Consider the following 21426-nt stretch of genomic DNA (forward strand, 5'->3'; position numbering starts at 1 on the left):
ATCTACACGTGTTTCACTATTAACTGAGACGATCAATAGACTAGAGATCTACTATAATCACTTTACGATCACAGTATACATGTAGTACACCTTTAAATTTTATTACTGAGCGCGCAGGATGCCTCGTTTGGATTCAGACATCAAATTGGATTTCAAGGATGTCCTATTCCGACCAAAGAGAAGCACCCTTAGGAGTAGAGCTGATGTAAGCTCATTAATAAAATAATAAGAGTTAGGTAACGTGCAACAAGATGTCATGTATTGTCATGATGTATTCTGTATACTGTATGTCTACCATGCATGTACCAGTACCATGTACCAGTAGGTATACAGTGATCTTGATCTTTTATTTTGTGTGCATGCTGCAGGTGGACCTATGCCGTGAATTTGTGTTCCGAAATTCAAAGCAGCATTATAATGGTGTTCCAGTGATGGCCTCCAACATGGACACAGTAGGCACTTTTGAAATGGCTCTTGCCCTTGGGCAGGTGCGTCCAAAACTATGAAGCGCCATAGAGGACAAAATTCATGTCTAAGAATTGTACATCATCGACCTTGTTCATTTGATGTTTGATGTCGATGTCGATGATCGAAGTCGTGATAATTGATGTGGTAATGGTCGATGCGTTGTAATAATGAAAGTGGATGTGATGATTGATGTGGTATTGGTCAATGCGTTGGGTGATGATTGGAAAGTGATGAGATACACATCGGATACTGATAACAGATGTTGTTGTTGTAAGCTTGAACTGGCATTCTGAGAAGAGATAGACCTACCAATAGATGGGCGTGGCCCGCCTTCAAAAGGGCTCAGCGCCTATATATCTAACATGTATCGTGGTACTAAAATAATATGAATATCATTAATATTAGCCGCGCCTCTAACCGCAAGCAGAGCTCAGCTTGCTGCAGAGAAGCAAGGAAGCATTACGTAAAGGGATATACAACTGGATTGGTGTTGCATGATTTTTTGCAACAGAAAGAATGCATAGCGCATGCTAGATAGGACTGAAACTCGTCTCCCCACACCCATTTATTGCTTTCCTTGCATCTTTTGTTGGTCTATCTCTTGTTCGAGCTAGCTAGCTTACAACAACATTAACATCTGTTATCAGTATCCGATGTAGCCTCGAATCCAGGCCGATTAAAATACGTAATCGGCCTGGTCTCGAGGCTATGTCCGATGTATCCCATCACTTTGTACATCGATCATCACCAATTAAATATCGACCATTACCACATTAATTATCACGACTTCGATCATCGACATCGACATCAAACATCAAATGAACAAGGTCGATGATGTACAATTCTTAGACATGAATTTTGTCCTCTATGGCGCTCCATACAAAACTATAATGCGTGCATGGAAATTAAGGTTCTTCAATGCCATGATGTTTCATGCAATGTTCTGCAGTTTGATGTTTTCACCTGCATCCACAAGCACTACTCTCCTGAAGAATGGGCCAAATTTGCTGATGAAAATCCAACTATTTTGAAGAATGTAGCTGTGAGTAGTGGCAGTGGGGATGTCGACTATACGAAACTGAGCGCGATTATTAAGGCTGTTCCTTCCGTCCAGTACATCTGTCTAGATGTCGCTAATGGATACTCGGAGCACTTCGTAGACTTTGTGCGGAGAACACGCAAGGATTTTCCCAACCACACGATCATTGTAAGTACAGTGCTGTACGAACTGGATGTCCACTTTTAATTATACAGAGCTCTAGCTCTAGCATTTATAATTATTCACACTTGAGCCCTAATTACCGAGTGTCACTGTGGCGAGTGAATTATGTGCAGTACAATTGTACAAGTCGTGTGAGCTACAGTGTAGATCCCTTCACTAAATGATTTCTATGCACACTCTCAAGAGACCATAATAAGATCTATAGTATCGAACTAAGCATTACCTGCATCAAATGTATTCCGGAAAGTAACGGGACTTCCTGCTTGGTAACTGACCAATCCGAGCGCCTGGAGCCTCCACTTACCTTGAGGCAGCAACATTATTATTGATCACGCGTTTCATACAGGAAGTTACCTTACTTTCCGAATACATCTGATGCACAGTATAATTGTTACCAGTACTAATTTATGCGAATTGATCAACCCTCGCAAAGTTCGATGCTCATTTGTTTTGCGAGCATCGAACTTTGCGATGGTGTAATACAGTAGCATATAATTATTTGACAACAAAAATAGTTTGGCGATTTGGCCAAACTATTTTTGCAGCTACCAATAGCTATCATTCTAGTGCAGATCGAGCTAACTACTTAGAGTAGCAACACTAGCTCCGTGGACAAGTTTTGCTACGCACTGTTCTGAAAAGGCTGCGATGGCATTCCAAATAGGCATAACTCAAGAATCAAACAATTAAAATCCTTGACAAGCCTATAGAAACTCTTACTTGCACTCCTTGAGCAGCTGTAGCAGTCTCTACACAGACAGACAGACAGACAGGCACATACACACACACACACAAACACACTACCGTTTACTTCATTCGTCAAATATAATGCTCGCCAAGCTACTAGTATATTCGCTATACCGTAATCACTTATCTTGTTTAGATGTGTGCATGCGTACAATCATAATTATACCTACTTGCAGTATAATGTCGTGGATGTTCATTACAGCTCTTTGGGCTCTCCCCATTTTTTAGGCTGGTAATGTAGTGACTGGAGAAATGGTGGAGGAGCTTATCCTTAGTGGAGCTGATATCATCAAAGTGGGAATAGGACCTGGTAAGGCTCAGACATTTCGATACGTACATGCAAGTGCAAGTGAAATTTTATCATGAAACTGAATACCCTACATTGTATGGATGCTTCTTTTTGTATACTAATTACGAAATTTCTGATTGGTGATTGAATAAAATAGCCTAGGTGGCCCTGCTGTAATTTGTATTTGTATGTCAAAACACATTCAGGCTTGCACAGTGCCACTCATGTATCTTTAAGTATTCACTTTTTTAGCATGTAAGTACATGTACACGTACTGTAGTTCAACCCATCACACCTTCTACGTTTGCCAGTGTATACTTACATGTAGGTTCAGTGTGCACTACCAGAAAAAAGACTGGAGTTGGTTATCCCCAATTGAGTGCAGTCATAGAGTGTGCTGATGCTGCACATGGTCTCGGTGGACATATCATTTCCGTATGTGTTTATTTTGTGTTCACAGTACGGAAAAATGTAAAGAGTTTGTTTGCAAGCCCTGCCTAGTTAGTAAACCATTCAAAAGCAGAAGGCATATATAATATCACTATAAAATTATATAGACAGAGGCTAGTTTTAATGCAGATTCAGCAAAACCATGCATGCTAACCCTAACCCTAACCCATGACATGGCCACATGCCTTTAGACGCACACTTGTTGTACCTCGTCTTTTACACACACACATATTTTGTAGGATGGGGGTTGTACTTGTCCTGGAGATGTCTCTAAAGCATTTGGTGAGTGAAAACGGCACACATTGATATGAGTGTGGAGAATTCTAACATGATCTACATGTATTGTCTGTACAGTACATTGAACCTCGTACACCGTGGTTCCAGAGGTAGGCCAAATAACGGAATATGCCGATATACACGCCTTAAAATTTAGTGCGCGGGGTCGTCTGCGCACACGAACGTATGCCTCTATGATAACACCTGTAAATGGTGCATATATCCATTAAAGGGGGACGCCCATTTTCTGATTATTAATCCCTGTTGTAGAGAAATTTGCCAAGCCGGTTGGTTAATCGAGGTTCTACTTTATAAGCAAATGGCCAGTAGATTGTATATAATTATGTGCCCCTCACTACGTTATTGGTGCATATAGGTGCTGGGGCCGACTTTGTGATGTTGGGCGGTATGTTTGCTGGCCATGATCAAAGTGGGGGAGAGATAGTTGAAAAAGATGGTAAGAAATTCAAGACATTTTATGGAATGAGCTCATCCACTGCCATGAAGAAGTACCACGGTGGAGTCAAAGAATATCGGTAAGGCCTCACAATACAGCTAGTGCATGCGTTATTTCTGTGTATAATTGTAGCTTTCTCAACTTGAACTCAAGGTATTATTATGCCTCAGTGCCATCATTGTCTGAGTGTGTTCGTGTGTGTCTGTGTATTTTTGCTGTATATATATATAATTATAACTACTGAGCGATTGATATTAAATTCTGGATTGCAAAATTATGGCTAGTTTTTTTTTTTACTTTTTGAAGGCCTAGCTCTCTTCAAATAGAAAAATCTGTTCATAGAGTGCATGTAGCTACTCTACTTAATAGTTTGTATAGCTAGTATCTATGCAAAGACACTTTACCCATGCAGTCTAACATTCTAACAACATTTATATAGGAGTTTCTTAATTGCATCTCCACCAGGAAAGTACCTTGAAACGACTGTCATAATTGTTACTTCATGTTCTTGATGTTCTAACACTGCCAACCACTCTCTGGAAAGTAGTGCAAGCAGATCTGGGGATCCTTGTTATAATTATATATTTGTAACATAGGCAGCAGGTCTTGCCAGGCATCTCTTCACCATGTTTTATCTTAATTATTTTATCGTTTACAAACTCGACGTATTACTGTCTGGTTGTACAGTATGTTGCTTAAACAGATACACATACATATATAATCTATATAAATGAGCTCTACCTGGTAAAAGCGCGTGCAGTGCAATTTTACATTGACTGCTGAGTGAAGTGGTCTTTCTAGAGCAGGCCAGTCGTGACATCACGGTAATCCTTGCCATAGTTGTATGCGCAACTAGTCTATTGTCACTAATTATAATGATACCATACATTGGTATTTTGCAGTGCATCTGAGGGCAAAACAGTGGAGGTGGAATATCGTGGAGACGTTAATAGCACCATACAGGACATCCTGGGTGGTGTGAGATCTACTTGTACTTACGTCGGTGCCCAGAAACTCAAAGAGCTCAGTCGAAGGACCACCTTTATTCGTGTTACTCAGCAGATTAACCAAATATTTAATTAAGTAGGTGTATGCAACATGATATAAATTCTAACTATTTGAAAATGTATGTATGATTATTATTATTGTCCATAGGTGCAGTGGATGATCACAGTTTGCATAAATTAATGTGTTCGTCTGAGGATAAATGATGCGATATGTACATAATTATGTTGTGAAAGATACCTGTTGTGGATATACGTGTTTTTACACATAGACATAATTATAGACTGATGGGTACTATAGTTTGATACTGCATGTGATGCATGGACAGACTATACCAATGGACAGACTATTATACTGTATTGCTTTCTTTTAATCTTCTATTACCAGAGCTATAATTATGGTAGCCAGTTAAGGCACAGCTGAAAATTAATACCGTATAGCGCGAAATTTTCGTGGGTTAGAATTCTACACGAAAATTGTTCTTTAATTAGAATTACCTGCTATCATGCAAATATTTAAAGGCGTGGCTTCCGATAAGCAGTCATTCCACGAACATTGTGCAACAAAATGGCGTTTAGAGGCCAATCCACGAAATATAGTGCCTCGAAAATTTCGCCTATACGGTATTGGAAAGCTCGTATTGTTATGAGCGAAGGACATGATTTCTGAGATACAAAAAGCGTCACAGCTATTTTATAGCTAGGGTGTAAATGTCTTTCAGTAAGGCACTAGATTGCTTAAACTAAAACATTTTGCTGATGTATAGGTTTAAATTATCACACTCTTACAGAAATTTTTTTTCAATAATTATACTGCTACGTCAACAATAATATTATTCGCAAAATTCTTCAATTAAGGTTTGAGGTCAATTTGCAAAAACTTCAAAATTCAATGCCTCGAAAATAACATATCACTGTCGACAACTAGCCTCCTTCACTGGTGTGATAAAGTGCGGCCTGGGATCAAGGCTATAATTATTTTGACTCAGGTGTTAAGATTGTACTTGCCAAAAATAACTATTGTACACGAGTTAAAATAATTATGTGAAATATTAATTGCTAAACGTGTACACGCAAACCCACTGCCAATCCTAACTAGTTTTCAATTTTACTTATTAATCCGAAGTCAGTCTATAAGGAAAGGTGCAGCACATTATGCAATCAGTTTACGCAAGTTTACATAGAACTTGGTACACCAAATGTATAGCTACGTAGGTACATAATATAATTATAGGACAAACTTTTTAGTAAAATTTTCAGCTAAATAATGTACATTCAACCATAGATTGAAGACTAACTATTCAATCTATGATTCAACTAAAACTACACATAATTCATTACATGTTGTAGTTTTACAATTATGTTTACGTGAATCCCCCATGGGACTGATGAAGATGACCGTAGCACTCTCCTGAGCTGCTAAAAAAGGCAAGGCAGTGCCAACAAATGTGCGACTTGCAACTTCTACAAGCCACGTGAGCACATCCTCCATACTTCTCGATTGGAGTGTTGCACTTAGGACAAAGCTTCCTGTTTTCTGCATCGTCCTGCAACCAAGAAGTCAATCCTTCATCAGGATTACCAGAAGATTCATTTTGTGCACAGGTAAGGCCACAATGGAAAGGTTGGTGACAGTTGGTGCAGGTCAGTACACCACAGTGATTGCACAAAAAACACTGCCCCTCTTCTGTGACAGTATAAACCATACCACAATCTGGGGTGGGGCAATTGTGCACCTGATCGTTGTTTGCTGTTATGTATGCACGGACAGACTCTGTAATTACTGTCTGTAGATTCAATTTTCCCTTTGATTTGAGATTTTCAAAGTCTTGCCATACAAATGGACGAGAACATCCTTCAGCAGCACATTGGATTGGAATTGTGATTGTATTTGGTGTAAGCTGTGCTTCTACGCACTCACAGTGGTACGCATGTCCACAGTCCTCAAGTCTATATACACTTTCCGTGTCATCGATTAGAGTGTAGCAAGCACAGCACATAACATCACCAGCAAGGGAATGAACAATCGGAGTATTGGTGGAATTTTCTTCACAAAATTGCTCAATAATATCCGTAAGCACTTTGTATCCGGTATCAGAGGCAAAAAGAATTAGTATCTGTTTGCGAATGTCAACTCTAACCATTTCAATTCCGGACTGTGTCATAAGCAATCTTAAATCAATTCCGAATGTAGTTATAAGGAATTTTAAAAGTCCAGGAGGTCTTCCAGTTTTCTTCAACTCAATTTCATAATAACTTATCCCAATTCCAAAAGAAAGAGATTTGTCAAATTCTGCCTTAGCTTTTGTAATGTTTTCTTTTATACCATACATTTTAATACATTTGAGTCGAAAATCCCTACGAATAACAGTTAAGCTGATCTCCTCAATTTTCTTTATGTCTTCTTCACATCTTTTTGATCTCATGTACTCAAAACGAAGTTGGTCCGAGCATTCTATCACATCTGGCTGTAGAACAGAGTTCAATGCTTTTAAAGCTGCAACGAATTCAGTTGGATTACTTGATTCGACCTTTACAATTACAACGTCTCCTTTCTTGGAGTTGGTTACCTTTACGGACCTATAGTCAGCTTTGACATTTTCAGTTGCTTCGTACACCGATTTCTGAACAGCTGCGTACAGTGTTGGGGAGAATTTAATGCTTGACGAAAGAAAACGATGGATTTTGATTGGCTTGTAGTTAATGCGAGCATTATTTAATGTATCTATTGCTGTCATTCCTTCATCAATGCTTGTAAAATTCACAAAGGCTACAAAAAACTTGTGATAATTTTCAGGCATTAGAAGTTTGAGGTTAAACTTTTCTTTAGCAATGGGACCCATAAGACTGTGTAGAGTCTCTTGCAGCAGTTCATGCTCTTCTTCGGTAGTTTCAAATACTTTTGTGTAAGCAAATATCACATCATAACTGCCTCTAGGGTAGCCTAGTGGGGTCAAAATTATATCAAACTCATTTCGGATTGCTTCTTCAGGAATTTGAGGGGGTACATTTGATGTGTAAATATGGCATTCATTATGCTTTGATATTCGGAATCGCAATACCACACCAGCAATGGCAGCACCATGGTCGGAAAGATGAGTAAAGATTGTAGTTATATGAGGTGTTCGGAAATCAAGATTCACAAAGTTTTTGCGGTCTCTTCTGTTCCACTCCATCTTTATAGTAAGATAAGATACATTAAACCGATCTTTTTTTCTTGGGAGAATCGGCTGGATACAAACTCCAGTTGGGGTCGTTAGTTTACTTGCTTTTTCGGCATCATTAGAATCATAGAAAGTCACGAATAAGCGCCTTTCTTTTGTGAAAACCTGTTTCTGGATGGCGCCACAACCGCTAAGCGTTTTTGTGAGCTCTTCATTCCAATTACCAGTTACAGGCCCCTTAGCAACCAAACAGCGATATTGATGAGGCATCAGAATTTTAACAGTAACGCCTCCACTTCCAACAAGCACTCTGACATTGTCACCATCTGCGGTTACACCAGCCTCAGAACAGAACATATTTAGCTCAAGTTTGATGTGACTTATATAGTGCTCCAGGTGTTTCTGCACCAGTTTACGAAAACTGTTTTGTACAAAGACTTTCAGAGTACCATTCTTCTGACTAGCATCAATCTGAACTCGATTCAGGGAAGTAAATGTAGGATGATCAAAGAGAGACCTTTGGTTGTGAACAACAGTGTCAAGTACATATGTTCCAAGGTGCTCAACAACAAATGGTGATACTTCTAAGTTTGTAAACTGCTCACATTTCATGGGGTGATGTCGTATCAGTCCAGACTCAAGTGCTTCTTCCACCCACTCTTCTCTTACTGGCAAAACTTGAAGGAGAAAATGCTGAGAGGTTCTTAAAGTTTTTTCATAAATGAGAAACTTGGGCTGGATATTCAGTTTACACAAAGAAGATCCTGGGAAAATGACAAGCTTCTCGTCTGGAAGGTTTGGATTAAAGTAACCAACTTTCTCATGCCCAAGAAACACACATAGATTGTTTGCAAATGATTTAAAGAAGAGTTTAGCTACCTTGTCTATTGCCCTTTCGAAAGATAAGGTGCTTGTAGCAATTGGTACTTTTAGCTGTTTCTTGACTATCACAGTGAGATCTTTGATCGTTTCGTCTACGATACGCATGCTCTTTGCATTAATACTGTTTTTCACACACCAAGCATTGCGCTCTTGACGAGAATTAGATACCCATTGGCAATAGGCATTGAAATCAGTTAGCTGGTCGCCTTCAGGGACGCAAAATGTGCTCTTCAACAAATCACTTTGCTCCTTATTCTGATCCGTTCCACCTCGAAAGAAAATAGTGCTAGCTAGGGAGGAAATAGCTGCCATGGCAATTGCTTCTGACCCAGCTTTCTCAACAAATCCATCTAGTATAATCTTTGCTAGTCTTGGATCAACAGGGAGTGCAGCCATTGATCTGCCAATATTTGTGAGCCTGCCGTTACACACAGCACCAAGGAACTCTAGAGTTTCAACAGCATATATCAGAGCAGCTTCTTCCGGCTTTTCAATGAAGTCAAAACCGAGTACATCTGTGATTCCAAGTTCATGCAACTTAAGAACTGTGCCAGCCAGTGACACTCGTAGTATTTCAGGAACCATTCTTTCTGACATATTCTTGTATGTGTCCTCCGAGTAAAGACGGTAACACTTTCCCGCACTTGTTCGTCCTGCTCGACCTTTTCTCTGTTCAGCGGAGCTCTTACTAATATCTCGAACTTCAAGAGAGTTCATGTTCTTCTTCGCATCAAAGCATAGTTCCTTGACAACACCGGAATCCACAATGTATTTTACTCCAAGAATGGTAATCGATGTTTCAGCCACATTAGTGGAAAAAATAATTTTTCTTTGAGGATAGTCCTTGAAAACTTTCTGCTGATCTTCTGGTTGCAGCTTACCGTGTAGAGGCAGAATACAAGCTGTGTTTTTAGTACGCATTTCCAATGTCTGGCAAGCACGTTCGACTTCACCAGGGGAGGTAAGAAAGACAAGGATATCACCTGGGGGTAGGAGTTGGTAGATAATATGCTCGAGATTTTACCTATTATTTTTTATGCTCAGGTTCTTTTTAAATTGCCTACAAATCGCCTTATTCCCACATTCCTCCAAAGTACAACACAAACCACACCCCATGTTGTCACATCAAAATGGCCACATGCACGACTCTATCTCTTAATAACATTATGATATAGAATGCCAAGGAGATAATTATCCACCAGTATTTCTACAAAGTAATGACAAATTGTTTATACTAAGACCTAAACCTGCCTATATTCCCATAATTGTTAAAGGTGCCCATCATGCCAGCATAATTCTCACCAAAAACATGTGCATACTATGCTCAAGCATTATCTACCAACCCTACCTGGGGGTTCATTCTTGTGCAGTGTATCGGCATAATCTATTGCTCCAGCAACATACACAGGCATCCCTCTTTGCGAGTTCTGACTGGTTGTGATAGGGCAGTACGTCACATCTACAGGAAATAATCGACCTGGCACAGTCTTTACTGGACAATCCTGGCCGAAGTACTGCACAAAATTCTTTGGGTCAATAGTAGCTGATGTGATGACTACTCTAAGGTCTGGGCGTGTTGGAAGACAACGCTTGATGAACGCTAGTAACACATCAGTGTTCAGGTTCCTCTCGTGAGCTTCATCCACTATCAGGCAAGAGTACTTGGAAAATGTTGGATCTTCAACACACTCATTTAGTAAAGTGTGATCAGTTACGTATAGCATGTCAGTATCCTCTGAATAGTTACCATGGATGCCTGTTTTGTATCCAACAATTGTTCCAAGAGAGGCAAACATTTCTGAGCTAACATACTTAGCAAGAGAGATAGCAGCCACCTTTCTCGGCTGTGTGCACACAATAACACCTGCACTTGCAAAGCCATCCTCATAAATGTACTGAACAAGCTGTGTGCTTTTTCCAGAGCCAGTTTCTGCCGTTAGAATGCTAACCTGGTTATTTCTGATAATTTCCATTATCTGCTGTCGATGTGAGTATATCGGAAGTCCTTTATTATACCTCAAGCATTCACACTTTAATCTCCTTTCAAATAGTTCTGGAGGAGGAGATGGTAAGCTATAGCTGCGAGCAAATTCACACAATTTTTCACAGGCTGTGTTAAACTCAAATTGTCTGCACTGAATCTCTGACATCTCAAGTGCTATTGATGTCTTTTTCTCTTGCAATGTTTGAAATAAAGTTAATGAGCATTTTTTCGGAATCAGAATCTGAGTTTGCTCCTGTTTGAGCTGAGAAATTCGTTCTTTGCATTTTGTTCCAGTGCTTTCTTGCTCATACTTGATTCTAAGTAATAGATTGTCAACAGACGAACACTTCTGATCATATTCAGGCTTGTTGGAAGCTGCAGAGTTAATACGTGCAACGCTCTTGTGCCTTTTCTTTTTCTGTGGTATGTCTTTTCCATCAACAATGACAGACTTCAATACTTTCTGTGACACTTGATGTGCAAGTTGTTGATCAGTTGGTGTATTGGAGGGACGTTTTTTCTTTTTCTGTGGTAAGTCACTTCCATCAACAATGACAGGCTTCAATACTTTCTGTGACACTTGATGTGCAAGTTGTTGATCAGTTGGTGTATTCGAGGGTTGTTTTTTCTTTTTCTGTGGTAAGTCACTTCCATCAACAATGACAGGCTTCTGTGACACTTGATGTGCAAGTTGTTGATCAGTTGGAATATTCGAGGGTTGTTTTTTCTTTTTCTGTGGTAAGTCAGTTCCATCAACAACGACAGGCTTCTGTGATACTTGATGTGCAAGTTGTTGATCAGTTGGTGTATTTGAAGGTTGTTTTAACAGTTCTTTCTTTTTCTGTGGTATGTCACCATCCAGAATGACAGACTTCTGTGATAAATGATGCGGAAGTTGTTGATCAGTTGGTGCTAGTGTGTTCAAGGGTTGTTTTAAGGAAGCTGTTATAGTCCTGCCATCCATACAATAACCATTAAGATGTGTCACAGCTCTCTCGGCACCTTCATTTGACTTAAAGTTTACCCAGGCATACTTGTTTTTGGAGCCCTGAATAAAGGGCTTATTAACAAGCTTTCCATGTTCCTCTACCAGTTTAGTGAGCACATCTTGTGTTACACTTTTTGGAAGGCAAGTAATTTTGACTGTTTGTGGCGTCTTTGTTGAATCAGATTGCAAAGTTGAGCAACATTGTATTGCGCTTGTAACTGGTTCTATGTTTTCACTGTGTACCACTGAAAAAATGTAAAGCTTAATTACTAAGGAGGCAACCATAAGATATTGATCATTCCTGTACCTGTTGCACTTTGATTCACTTCACAAGTATTGTTGAAGTCTCCATTCTCATCAGAGACTACTTTCTAAAATTGAAAATAATAGCAATAATTAATTCGTACAAGTATATGGTTTAGGGTTTAGCTTACTTTATGGGGGTCATAACGACAGACACCATCAACCAGAAATTTGTACTGGTATTGACCAACAGGCAGAGAAACTTTGATGTAGAATCCTTGTTCACCTCTGTATTTATAATTATACTTGATGCGATGGTAACGTAAATAACTGTCATACAGATACATTGAAAATCAATACGAACTGACTATAATGCTCGACCAGAGGACGCTCCTGTATAAAGGCCGCTTCTCAAATAGTAGCCTCCATTAATTACCAGCAAAATGATTAGCAGCCGCTCTCAAATAGTAGCTTCAGTGAATATTAACTCAAGCATTTCTGCACGTGGAAGCCATATTTACTATAGCTACATGTAGCTATATAGAAGCCTATAGAAATTCTTACTTATACTTCATTGATCTTTGAGCAACTGTAGCACTCCACACACACACCACACACGTACACACACACACAGACACAATACTACCGTATACCTCGCTTGCGCATGCGCACCATAAAGGCATTAATGAGTGCGGTCAAGAAGTCACAGCAATTTATAGCTTATTCTGCCTTGGTGCACTCACGCACAGCAAAGATAAAGGATTGGAAACGGAAATGACCTCGAATAAACCATCTGTGTCGCCCCGGTTTTATTCGAGGCTGTCTATACACTCCAACGTGGAAAGAAAATCCAGGCTAGAAACGGTCCGGTTGAGGAAACAAATGATAACAAAACTGCTGCTGCATGAACGTATTGGTTATGTATATCTACTACCCAGTCAATAATTAAACCGCTTGTAGCACGAATTGCCATGTAATGTACTTCGTTGTCAGTTACGGTAATACGTTTGGTTTTCTTGTTGATTTTTGTGAACTATAAATGCTATATGCTACATGTAGAAGTTTGTGGCACATATATAATAGGTGTATCATTCTGTATGACAAGTATCAATCTTCAAAACATCTTGCAGTGGAAGCTCTGAGCGATCATCAAGTTACTAGAAACAACACAGACTATAGTAGTCATTTTAGACGTCCAAAAACACTTCTAGTTCTGTGTTTTTGCTCTTATGCTTGTTACGATTCTGGAGGGTGACTCAAAGCGTTTTTTTCTTTCCAGGCTATTAAATAAACGAAGTAATAATAATTATGTAGACTAACTACAGTCAGAGCCAAGGATAACAGCCTTTTGTGAGCTTTCAGTAGCCTTTTTCAAAACATCTCTTTGAGCCGCCCTGCATATACAGTAGACAGTAGACTGTACTTACAGTGCAACAACCAAAGAGAGTAGAACTTTTGTTTTTTTTTACGTTTTTGTGTATATCTTCTAAACTAAATGTGATTGGATCAATTTGAGTGCAGGTACTGAAAGTTCAACTATTGGCGCTTCCAGTGGACCACCACCTGTTACATCATATGACATTATCATTCCAAAATGGCTGCTAGAATATGTGTACATTGGAAAATATGTTAGGCATGGAACTATCTTATTTGTTTGAGTTAAGATCTGAAATTTGTTGTGCAAGTACTTCATTACCTTGCACATCTTTTGAGCTCCAGCGGAAGTGCAGGCTACTGGTAGGTTCTGAGATACACAGAATTTTGCAAATTTTTAGTAGCAAATGTGCTAGGCATTGATTTTTTGAGTTTATGCTAGTTAAGGTCTGATTTTTGAGGAGCACGAACTACAATAGTAGATCTATACTTTTCATTTGTACTAACTTACAGGAGCTAGATCAGTCTCTTCTTTGCTAGAGGGGAGGCCCTTTTTGTCAAAAATGGTGAGTTTAGCTGCGTAGTAGTGTAAATTGCCACGCCCCTGTGACACATATGACTGATCAACTGGGTGTAGTTGCCAGGTTAGACATCACATGAGCTTGGATGTAGCAAATAAAGACAAGATGATTTGTGATGTCACAAATCAATGAATATCATTGCTACGTCACAAAATGGGCAAAGAGCAGCAAAATCATTTTTGACAAAAAGGGCCGCTCTAGCAAAGAGACTGGTCTAGCTCCTGTAAGTTAGTACAAATGAAAAGTATACTATTGTAGTACATGCTCCTCAAAAATCAGACCTTAACTAGCACAAACTCAAAAAATCAATGCCTAACTCTACTAAAAATTTGCAAAATTCTGTGTATCTCAGAACCTACTAGCTAACAGCCTGCACTTCTGCTTGAACTCAAAAGATGTGCAAGGTAATGAAGTACTTGCACAACAAATTTCAGATCTTAACTCAAACATATAAGATAGTTCCATGCCTAAGCCATTTTGGAATGATGATGTCATATGATGTAACAGGTGGTGGTCCACTGGAAGCGCCAATAGTTGAACTTCAGTACCTGCACTCAAATTGATCCAATCACATTTAGTTTAGAAGATATACACAAAAACGTAAAAAAACAAAAGTTCTACTCTCTTTGGTTGTTGCACTGTAGCTATCTAGTAAAAGTATCTATTTAAGCCACGAAATGTCTACTCGATCTCCGTTTCAGTTGGATCTTACGATTACTAGATCTAGCTAGCTCATGAATAATTAATGAGCAAACGGTTTACCGTAACTTTAAAACAATAATTATTATTGCACTATAACTGCATGGAAACCATGCATATAAAATCCTACTATTTCTGCCTTACTATTTTAATGGCGGTTTTTCTCAATAATGCAATTTCATAGCAACCAACTTCAAACGATCATAAACTTAGTCATAGAATGAGGTATGTACACACTTAGCATAGCATTGCGTAGGCGTTTGTGTGCTCTATCACCACATACATGTACAGAGATCTCGATCAAGCCAATTAAGTGGTCCCTATTCTCAAATTGCATCATTAGGATAGAGTAGTACAGTAGTTTATCCGGTCACCCGTGCAGGTTGACCGGAATAGCGAGGTAGCTGTATATTTCAAAACATAGCCACGGCTAAATAACGGTCCTACGTCGAATCTAATAGCAAGCGAGTGGCCGCATTTCAGGGCGAGTTTTGCATAGTAAAGATCAAGCAATCTGTGCCAAAAAATAACAAGTATAATTATGGAGGTGATCGTACTTCAGAGAGCCGGATTAGCGAGAGTCTACGGTATAGTTCAGCTTAGGGTGCTGTATGTAGTTTGCACTGCAATGGCTGGCAAGAATCTAGTAAACCACAGTATGCACTGATAACTCCCCAGAAAAAGGAGATCGTTGGGGATTGGGTTGCAGTTGGTTAACCCTTCCCCTCTGGCCTCTGGGAGGTTTTAGGGCAGCTAAAAAGCGAGAACATCAATGCTTTGTGAGTTAAAGGAGGATCATAACTACATGTAGATAGGAAGCTACCTTTCAGAGGTCAAGCTAGAGACCATGTTTCTGGACATGGACAGTGGTACGTTACCATTTGTAGCCCTGATAGGGTTTGCTTAGGCTAGTTAGTACACAATTAAGTGAACATCATTGAATTTGTAGCCTAAGTGTATGCATTTCCTGGGAAAAGGGCGTCTGCCAATAGGACCTCACACACAAGTTTCTGCAGATCTTATAGAGAACACTTATAATAGTGTCTTTAGTCCTTAACACACACTTAATTATTGTTTGAGTATGTTTCAATCTATGACTAATTATAACTAGTGTTCAAGCTGGCGCTGTGCTAATGCCTCTCGCCATGTTTTTGCTTTCGCTTAAAAGTATTAGAGTGTTATATTAGTATTAAAGTTAGCTTATCTATATAAAGTCACTGAGAAGAAAAGACTTATTTACATGCATCTATTGTTGTATTATGTGGCTTACCAGGATCTCAAGAAAGAAGAAAATTGATTCTTCCAGGATCTGTAGTTCAGTGTATATAATATCTAAGAAGAAAAGACCTGTGTACATGCATATTGTTATCTATATTGTTATATGGTAGTGTTTTGTGGCTTATATACCAGGCCCTCAAGACAAAGATGATTCTGCCAGGAGGATCTTGGGATATTATTTTCTCACACATGGGGAATGAGCGCGCATGCGCATTACATCCACAGGAATAATTAAAGGGTGTGTCCAAAGAGATCAATTTCACAAATGGCTACTGCTAGCTAGCTGTTTTAAAAGATATTTTCTGAGTATTGTAGCTAACAAAAAGCTAGTGTTTTAGTGCAAGGCTAACTCATATGTTGAATAGAAAGTTTGTGCGGACAGATGATGCTATGAAAGATTCTGAAGAGACTGCAACAGCCTTCAATGTGAGTCAAACTAGCCATAACTCGAGAAAGAAGCTTTAGTTTGCTAATCCACGAATCAAAATCCAAGAGAACGTGGCTAGAAGCCTATAGAAGCTGTTAGTTTTCGTTACATTGCAACCGTTGAGCAGTTATAGCTGGAATACACACACACACAGACACACACACAGTCAGCTTTACCGTATCCCTCGTGCGGCTACGCCTCGAGGCATAATTAGTGCGGGTGGTTCGTTGCTAGGTAATAATAATGGTGTCGAGATACCCCTGGGGTCTGGGCTATTCAAAGTAGCCAGAGAGGCACATAAATTTACCTTCAGCTAGTAAGAGGGTTTGTCTCACTGCAGAAAATTTATAGCCCAATCAGATTTCAAGCTGAAGGCGTGGATATGAATGAGCCAGTAAGTAGTACTATACCGTAAACGTTCTAATTATAGAACCAGTAAAAAATAATTATTTTTCTAGAAACAATGTACCCAACAAAATGATTTTATATGGTGGTATTATGGGCGTTATAAAAGAGGGCGTCCTACCCGAGGCTGGTTCTATAATTGGAACGCTTACAGTATTCGAGCTTTGCCGTTAACGCCCACCATGATTAATAATCACACCCTAAGTATAAAAACTCGTACCCTGATATGCATGGCATGGCGTGGTTCTCAATCCTACGTGAGCGTCCAAGGTTGGGCCATTAAATCACAAGCACCTTAATTAATTAATAATTATTTAGCACAAACTAGGTCTAGCACAAACTGTAGCTACCAATACCCAAACAGTCATGCAGGGACACCATAAATTATACAGATATAGAGATATATAATTTCTAGCTATACAACTTCTTACTTCTTAGCCATTGGTCTTCCTGGCTGTTTCCAGTCATCAAAGCTTCCAAGAAGGAAAACTTCACTACCCTCAGCCTCCCAAACGAAAGTATGCAGCGCCATAGCTAGTTAGACAGTTATTTCTATAGTAGCAATGGATCGAAATGACACCCGGCAAAATAAATAGTAAATGCAGTCACGCGACTGCAGTGATTGTAGTAGCGATCGTAGTACCGTATATATAGCGTGTAATTTTCGTGGGGGCAAAATATTCGTGGTACCTGCAGTGCACGCTCCAACCTAGCCTCGATCCCAGGCCGCACTTCCCACTAGGGAAGTGGGCCTGGTCGACTGCTTGCGCATGCGCTAATATCTGGGGGCTTTGGATAACATCATTATTTTATGCTCAGTAAAACTATGACATCACAACGAAAGGAAGTGGATTTAATTAATGAAGGAAGTAGATAGAAAGTTCGATTGAAGATTGCATTCTCTCTGATAGCTACCCTTAGCCTGCTATGTTAACAAAAGACTCACAGCCTGCAACTAGACTCGCAAGCCGCCACTGTTGCACGCGAACATGCAACAGTGGCAGCTTGCGAGTCTAGCCTGCAACAGTGTGGATGACGATCATCTGAAAGGAGTGACGGCTGATAAGAGCCTATAATTATGGACAGGCCACGCCCATTTAACACTAACTTTGGTGAAAGTCTACTATACTACTGCTACTGATTCTACAGAAGAAAATAGCAGTACAACAAACCTACACAGCTCTGTCTCTAGCTAGCTAGCTATAAATTATAGCTTTGTGTATGACTTTTAGGAAATTATTTTCTCTGCAGTATTATAGGAATATTTATGGGGAAAAATCCAATAATTTGGCGCATGCGCAAGCAGTCGATAGCAGGCCTTCTTTCAAAGGCCGGTGAAGGAGGCAAGCTCCAACCACGAAAATATTCCCCACGAAATGTCTCAATATTGCTGAACCACGAATATTTTGTCCCCCGAAAATTACCCGCTATACGGTATCTGTTTTTGTTACTGATTTTTCAACCGTAAAACTCTTACCCTAAATTTAACGCATTCCAATCCTTAGCCTTGAGACCAGCCGTTCGTTATCTGAAAATAATGGTCAAGTTCTAATGTGCAACTTGTCCAGCTGAGTCAGCGTTTTATAGCATATATTCATGGGTAATATATTCATGGGTAATACACCTTGGGCGGACCTTGTGCGGGCAATTACCGGTCCAAGCGTTCAATTAGAGACGGATCGGCCTGGGATCGAGGCTAGTGCTACGTTGGAACTTGACTAGGCGTTCTTTCAGATAACAAATGGCTGGTCTCGAGGCTATCCAATCCTGAGGCACGCTTATATTAATTAAAACACACATGTGTGATAACCTTCCAGTGGAAAAAACATACACATTACAAAAACAATTTAGTCCACCTGTAGCCTCGATTCCAAGCCGCTGAGAAAGGCCACTATTCAAGGGGCTGGAGTCGAGGCTAGTCCACCTGTACCTTCGCCATGACAGGTTCAACTTCCGTATAGCGGGTAATTTTCGTGTGGTAAAAAATTCGTTCAACTCGAGAAACGGTGGTTTTCGTGAGTAAAAATTTCGTTTAGTCTTGTGCCTGCACTAGCTGCATTCCTACGCCACAGCCACGCCTACGTTAAAATTTCGTGGAGGTCAGCTTGCCTATGCACAAAAATAACAAATATTTTATAAATTACCCCACGAAAATACCTGCTAAACGCCATTACGGTATTGCAACATTTAACGCTAACAGCTCATGTAATGCAGCACTGATGAACACCATCAATGAACATTTGCCCATTTTGTGTGTGAATAGTGAAGATCATCAAGATGTTCAGAAAGGATGTCACGCTCATGTCTTGCAAGTTCTAACTATAATGAATGATTTGATTTTTTATACATGAAAAATGTTTGTTAATTTCATCTAGCTGGGTACAAAGTGTACTATTCTCCTGGGCAGTTGAATTATTGTTACACTTGGACCGAGACAGTCTCTGGCGAAAACAGTGAACCTAAGTAGTGTGGGCAGTTTGTAATTGAGTATCAAGGTTGTGTATAGTCTTATCTTGGACGGTTCTTTCTCTTTCCATTTACTTGGATTGAGTCTGAGATTCTACCAACTTACGTTTTTTAACATTTTGCACATCAAGTGTCAATATATAGTTTAGTAGATAATTCTTCTATCGTAGCCTTGTCCTTGGAAAGAGCAGTGTCTTTGCATAGTAGGGGTAATGGTGTGCACACCACAAAACGGTTTTTTAAACGAAGCCCCGACATCGTCCTTTTTTTGTTTTGTACTAGCTCAGACCTTTTCTTCTCTAATCTGCCAACAAAAGGAGCCGTGAATGATGAGTCACAAATTGCCCTAATAGCTTCATAAAAGTTCATCGAAGTAGTATACCAGCGCATTAATTTTCGTCTTTGACTTAATTCATACACGGGTCCCTTCCAAATATTAGTAATCTTCACAGTTGGTGGAGTCTAGGTGCTTTTCATCAATAGTTAAGCCTATTAATAACTCCTACAGTGTTCACCAGCATACTCAGCAACTGCAGCCATTGTCCTTTCACAGACAATGGCCAATTAAGGGTTATAAGCAACAACTTTCTGGAAAATTATCCTCCCTATAGTATACTTAGTCTCATGAATCAGCCGCACCTTTGGTGTTCGTCTGAGCACTCTTTACGTGAACTCATGGGCCACGGTGGATTTCCAACGTGACCAATGAGATTGCTCACAAGCATCAGGTGACTTGAATAGGAGGCAGCAAATAGTGAAACTTTACATGCGGTTGAGCAGCAAGCAGTGATGTGGCTGAGCAGAGATAGCGGATGTGGTTGCATTTTTATGGTTTTGTTAGCTTGTACAGTGACGTAATACATTCCATTGTGAAATGATTTCACGTAAAGAGTGCTCAGACGGACACCAAAGGTGCGGCTGATTCATGAGACTAAAAGTATACTTGTCTGAACTTGAGCTGCATAAACGCTCCAACCAAAACATAATTATAACTTTGATCAAAACAATCAATAATCGACTGTCTAACAGAACTTTTAGCTAATAGAGGACAGCTGCAACTTGATACTGTATATTGATAGCAGGGGCGTAGCTACCATTGTTTCCTGGCCCAGAAACCCCCCCAGGAGCTGCTGAGAAAATTGGGCAGGGCTCCCTATAATTGAAATCATGCAGCCCTGCCCATCTTTTCACACGTGGCTGCAAATCAATAATCAGAGCAGCACCGTGAAGCGTTTCACTTTGGCTTTGTCTCAGCTAGTTAGTCTCAGCTAGCTAGCTACCTCAAACAAAGAAGACCAAGACTTAAGTTCTAGATCTAGTATCAATCCTGAATGCTCCAGTATTCTCAGACTCAGCTCTAAGCACAACTTTATTCAGGAAGTGTACAAGTTTAGAACAATCTCAGCCACATGAAACCTCTCAGGTAAATGACATTTAATTGTTGCTCAGCTAGACTAGCAATACACAATTGGCACCTGCATGCCTAGTATGTTACGTCTATAGCTAGCTAGCTTCTCACAAACATGTAAAAAAGTCATGAACAATAGTCAATAACAGTAGGTGTGCCCCAATCAAGAGGGTGTGGTACCGGAAGTGGGCGTGGCCACAAGAATTTCGCGCCGCTGATTTTTCTGCAGAAACCCCTGTCTCAAAAGTCTGGCTACGCCCCTGGATAGGCTAACACCTTGGCTAGGCTACATGCAGAGAACAAGTTTGGGGTGCATGTGTATAGCAATCAATAATCGGTGAGTATAGTGTGCGCATGCACGCTCAAATCCTGTAATTCCCCTAAAATTCCAATTATTAGTTACGCATGATTTTGGAAACACAAAAAAGTGCATGCAATTAATTTACGAGATATTACTTTTTTACAAGAAATAATTATTGGAAATAATAATATTATTGTACACTAATTTTAATAAATATCGGCCTTGAGCATAGCGAGTGCATATTAGTCAATCGATAGCATTATTTATCCCAGTGCACCAGCATTAAAACATTAACTACAATCTGATCTAGCTA

General features: G+C 39.7%; 2 protein-coding genes across 3 annotated transcripts; one reads left to right on the forward strand and one right to left on the reverse strand.

Moving 5' to 3' along the window:
• The first annotated feature begins 18 nt into the window (after positions 1 to 18).
• LOC135344948 (GMP reductase 2-like) lies at positions 19 to 5117 on the forward strand. 2 transcript variants are annotated; one of them, XM_064542243.1, is made up of 8 exons: positions 19 to 205; positions 369 to 452; positions 1418 to 1675; positions 2666 to 2747; positions 3055 to 3161; positions 3416 to 3458; positions 3829 to 3988; positions 4812 to 5117. In XM_064542243.1, exons 1-8 carry the CDS (start codon positions 119 to 121, stop codon positions 4990 to 4992), a joined length of 1002 nt encoding a protein of 333 aa, XP_064398313.1. In that variant the 5' UTR covers positions 19 to 118; the 3' UTR covers positions 4993 to 5117. The 2 variants fall into 2 exon arrangements, with proteins under 2 accessions (XP_064398313.1, XP_064398312.1); XM_064542242.1 differs by having other exon boundaries at positions 21 to 205; positions 369 to 488.
• A 945-nt stretch (positions 5118 to 6062) lies between these two features.
• LOC135344939 (uncharacterized) lies at positions 6063 to 17556 on the reverse strand. Its single transcript, XM_064542229.1, has 5 exons — positions 17370 to 17556; positions 12366 to 12462; positions 12239 to 12302; positions 10308 to 12176; positions 6063 to 9942 (listed from the first exon to the last, which is right to left on the reverse strand). Exons 1-5 carry the CDS (start codon positions 17468 to 17470, stop codon positions 6278 to 6280), a joined length of 5796 nt encoding a protein of 1931 aa, XP_064398299.1. The 5' UTR covers positions 17471 to 17556; the 3' UTR covers positions 6063 to 6277.
• Positions 17557 to 21426: the final 3870 nt, after the last annotated feature.

Source organism: Halichondria panicea, chromosome 12, assembly GCF_963675165.1.
Source record: "Halichondria panicea chromosome 12, odHalPani1.1, whole genome shotgun sequence".
Classification (NCBI taxonomy): Eukaryota; Metazoa; Porifera; class Demospongiae; order Suberitida; family Halichondriidae; genus Halichondria; species Halichondria panicea.

Coding starts and splice junctions, on each gene's coding strand:
- LOC135344948 (XM_064542242.1), top strand. CDS start 119: ATGCCTCGTTTGGATTCAGACATCAAATTGGATTTCAAGGATGTCCTA. Junction 3,459..3,828: donor AGATGTCTCTAAAGCATTTG/GTGAGTGAAAAC, acceptor TGGTGCATATAG/GTGCTGGGGCCGACTTTGTG. Junction 3,989..4,811: donor GGTGGAGTCAAAGAATATCG/GTAAGGCCTCAC, acceptor GGTATTTTGCAG/TGCATCTGAGGGCAAAACAG.
- LOC135344939 (XM_064542229.1), bottom strand. CDS start 17,470: ATGGCGCTGCATACTTTCGTTTGGGAGGCTGAGGGTAGTGAAGTTTTC. Junction 12,463..17,369: donor GGAAGACCAATGGCTAAGAA/GTAAGAAGTTGT, acceptor TTATAAATACAG/AGGTGAACAAGGATTCTACA. Junction 12,303..12,365: donor GTCGTTATGACCCCCATAAA/GTAAGCTAAACC, acceptor TTTCAATTTTAG/AAAGTAGTCTCTGATGAGAA.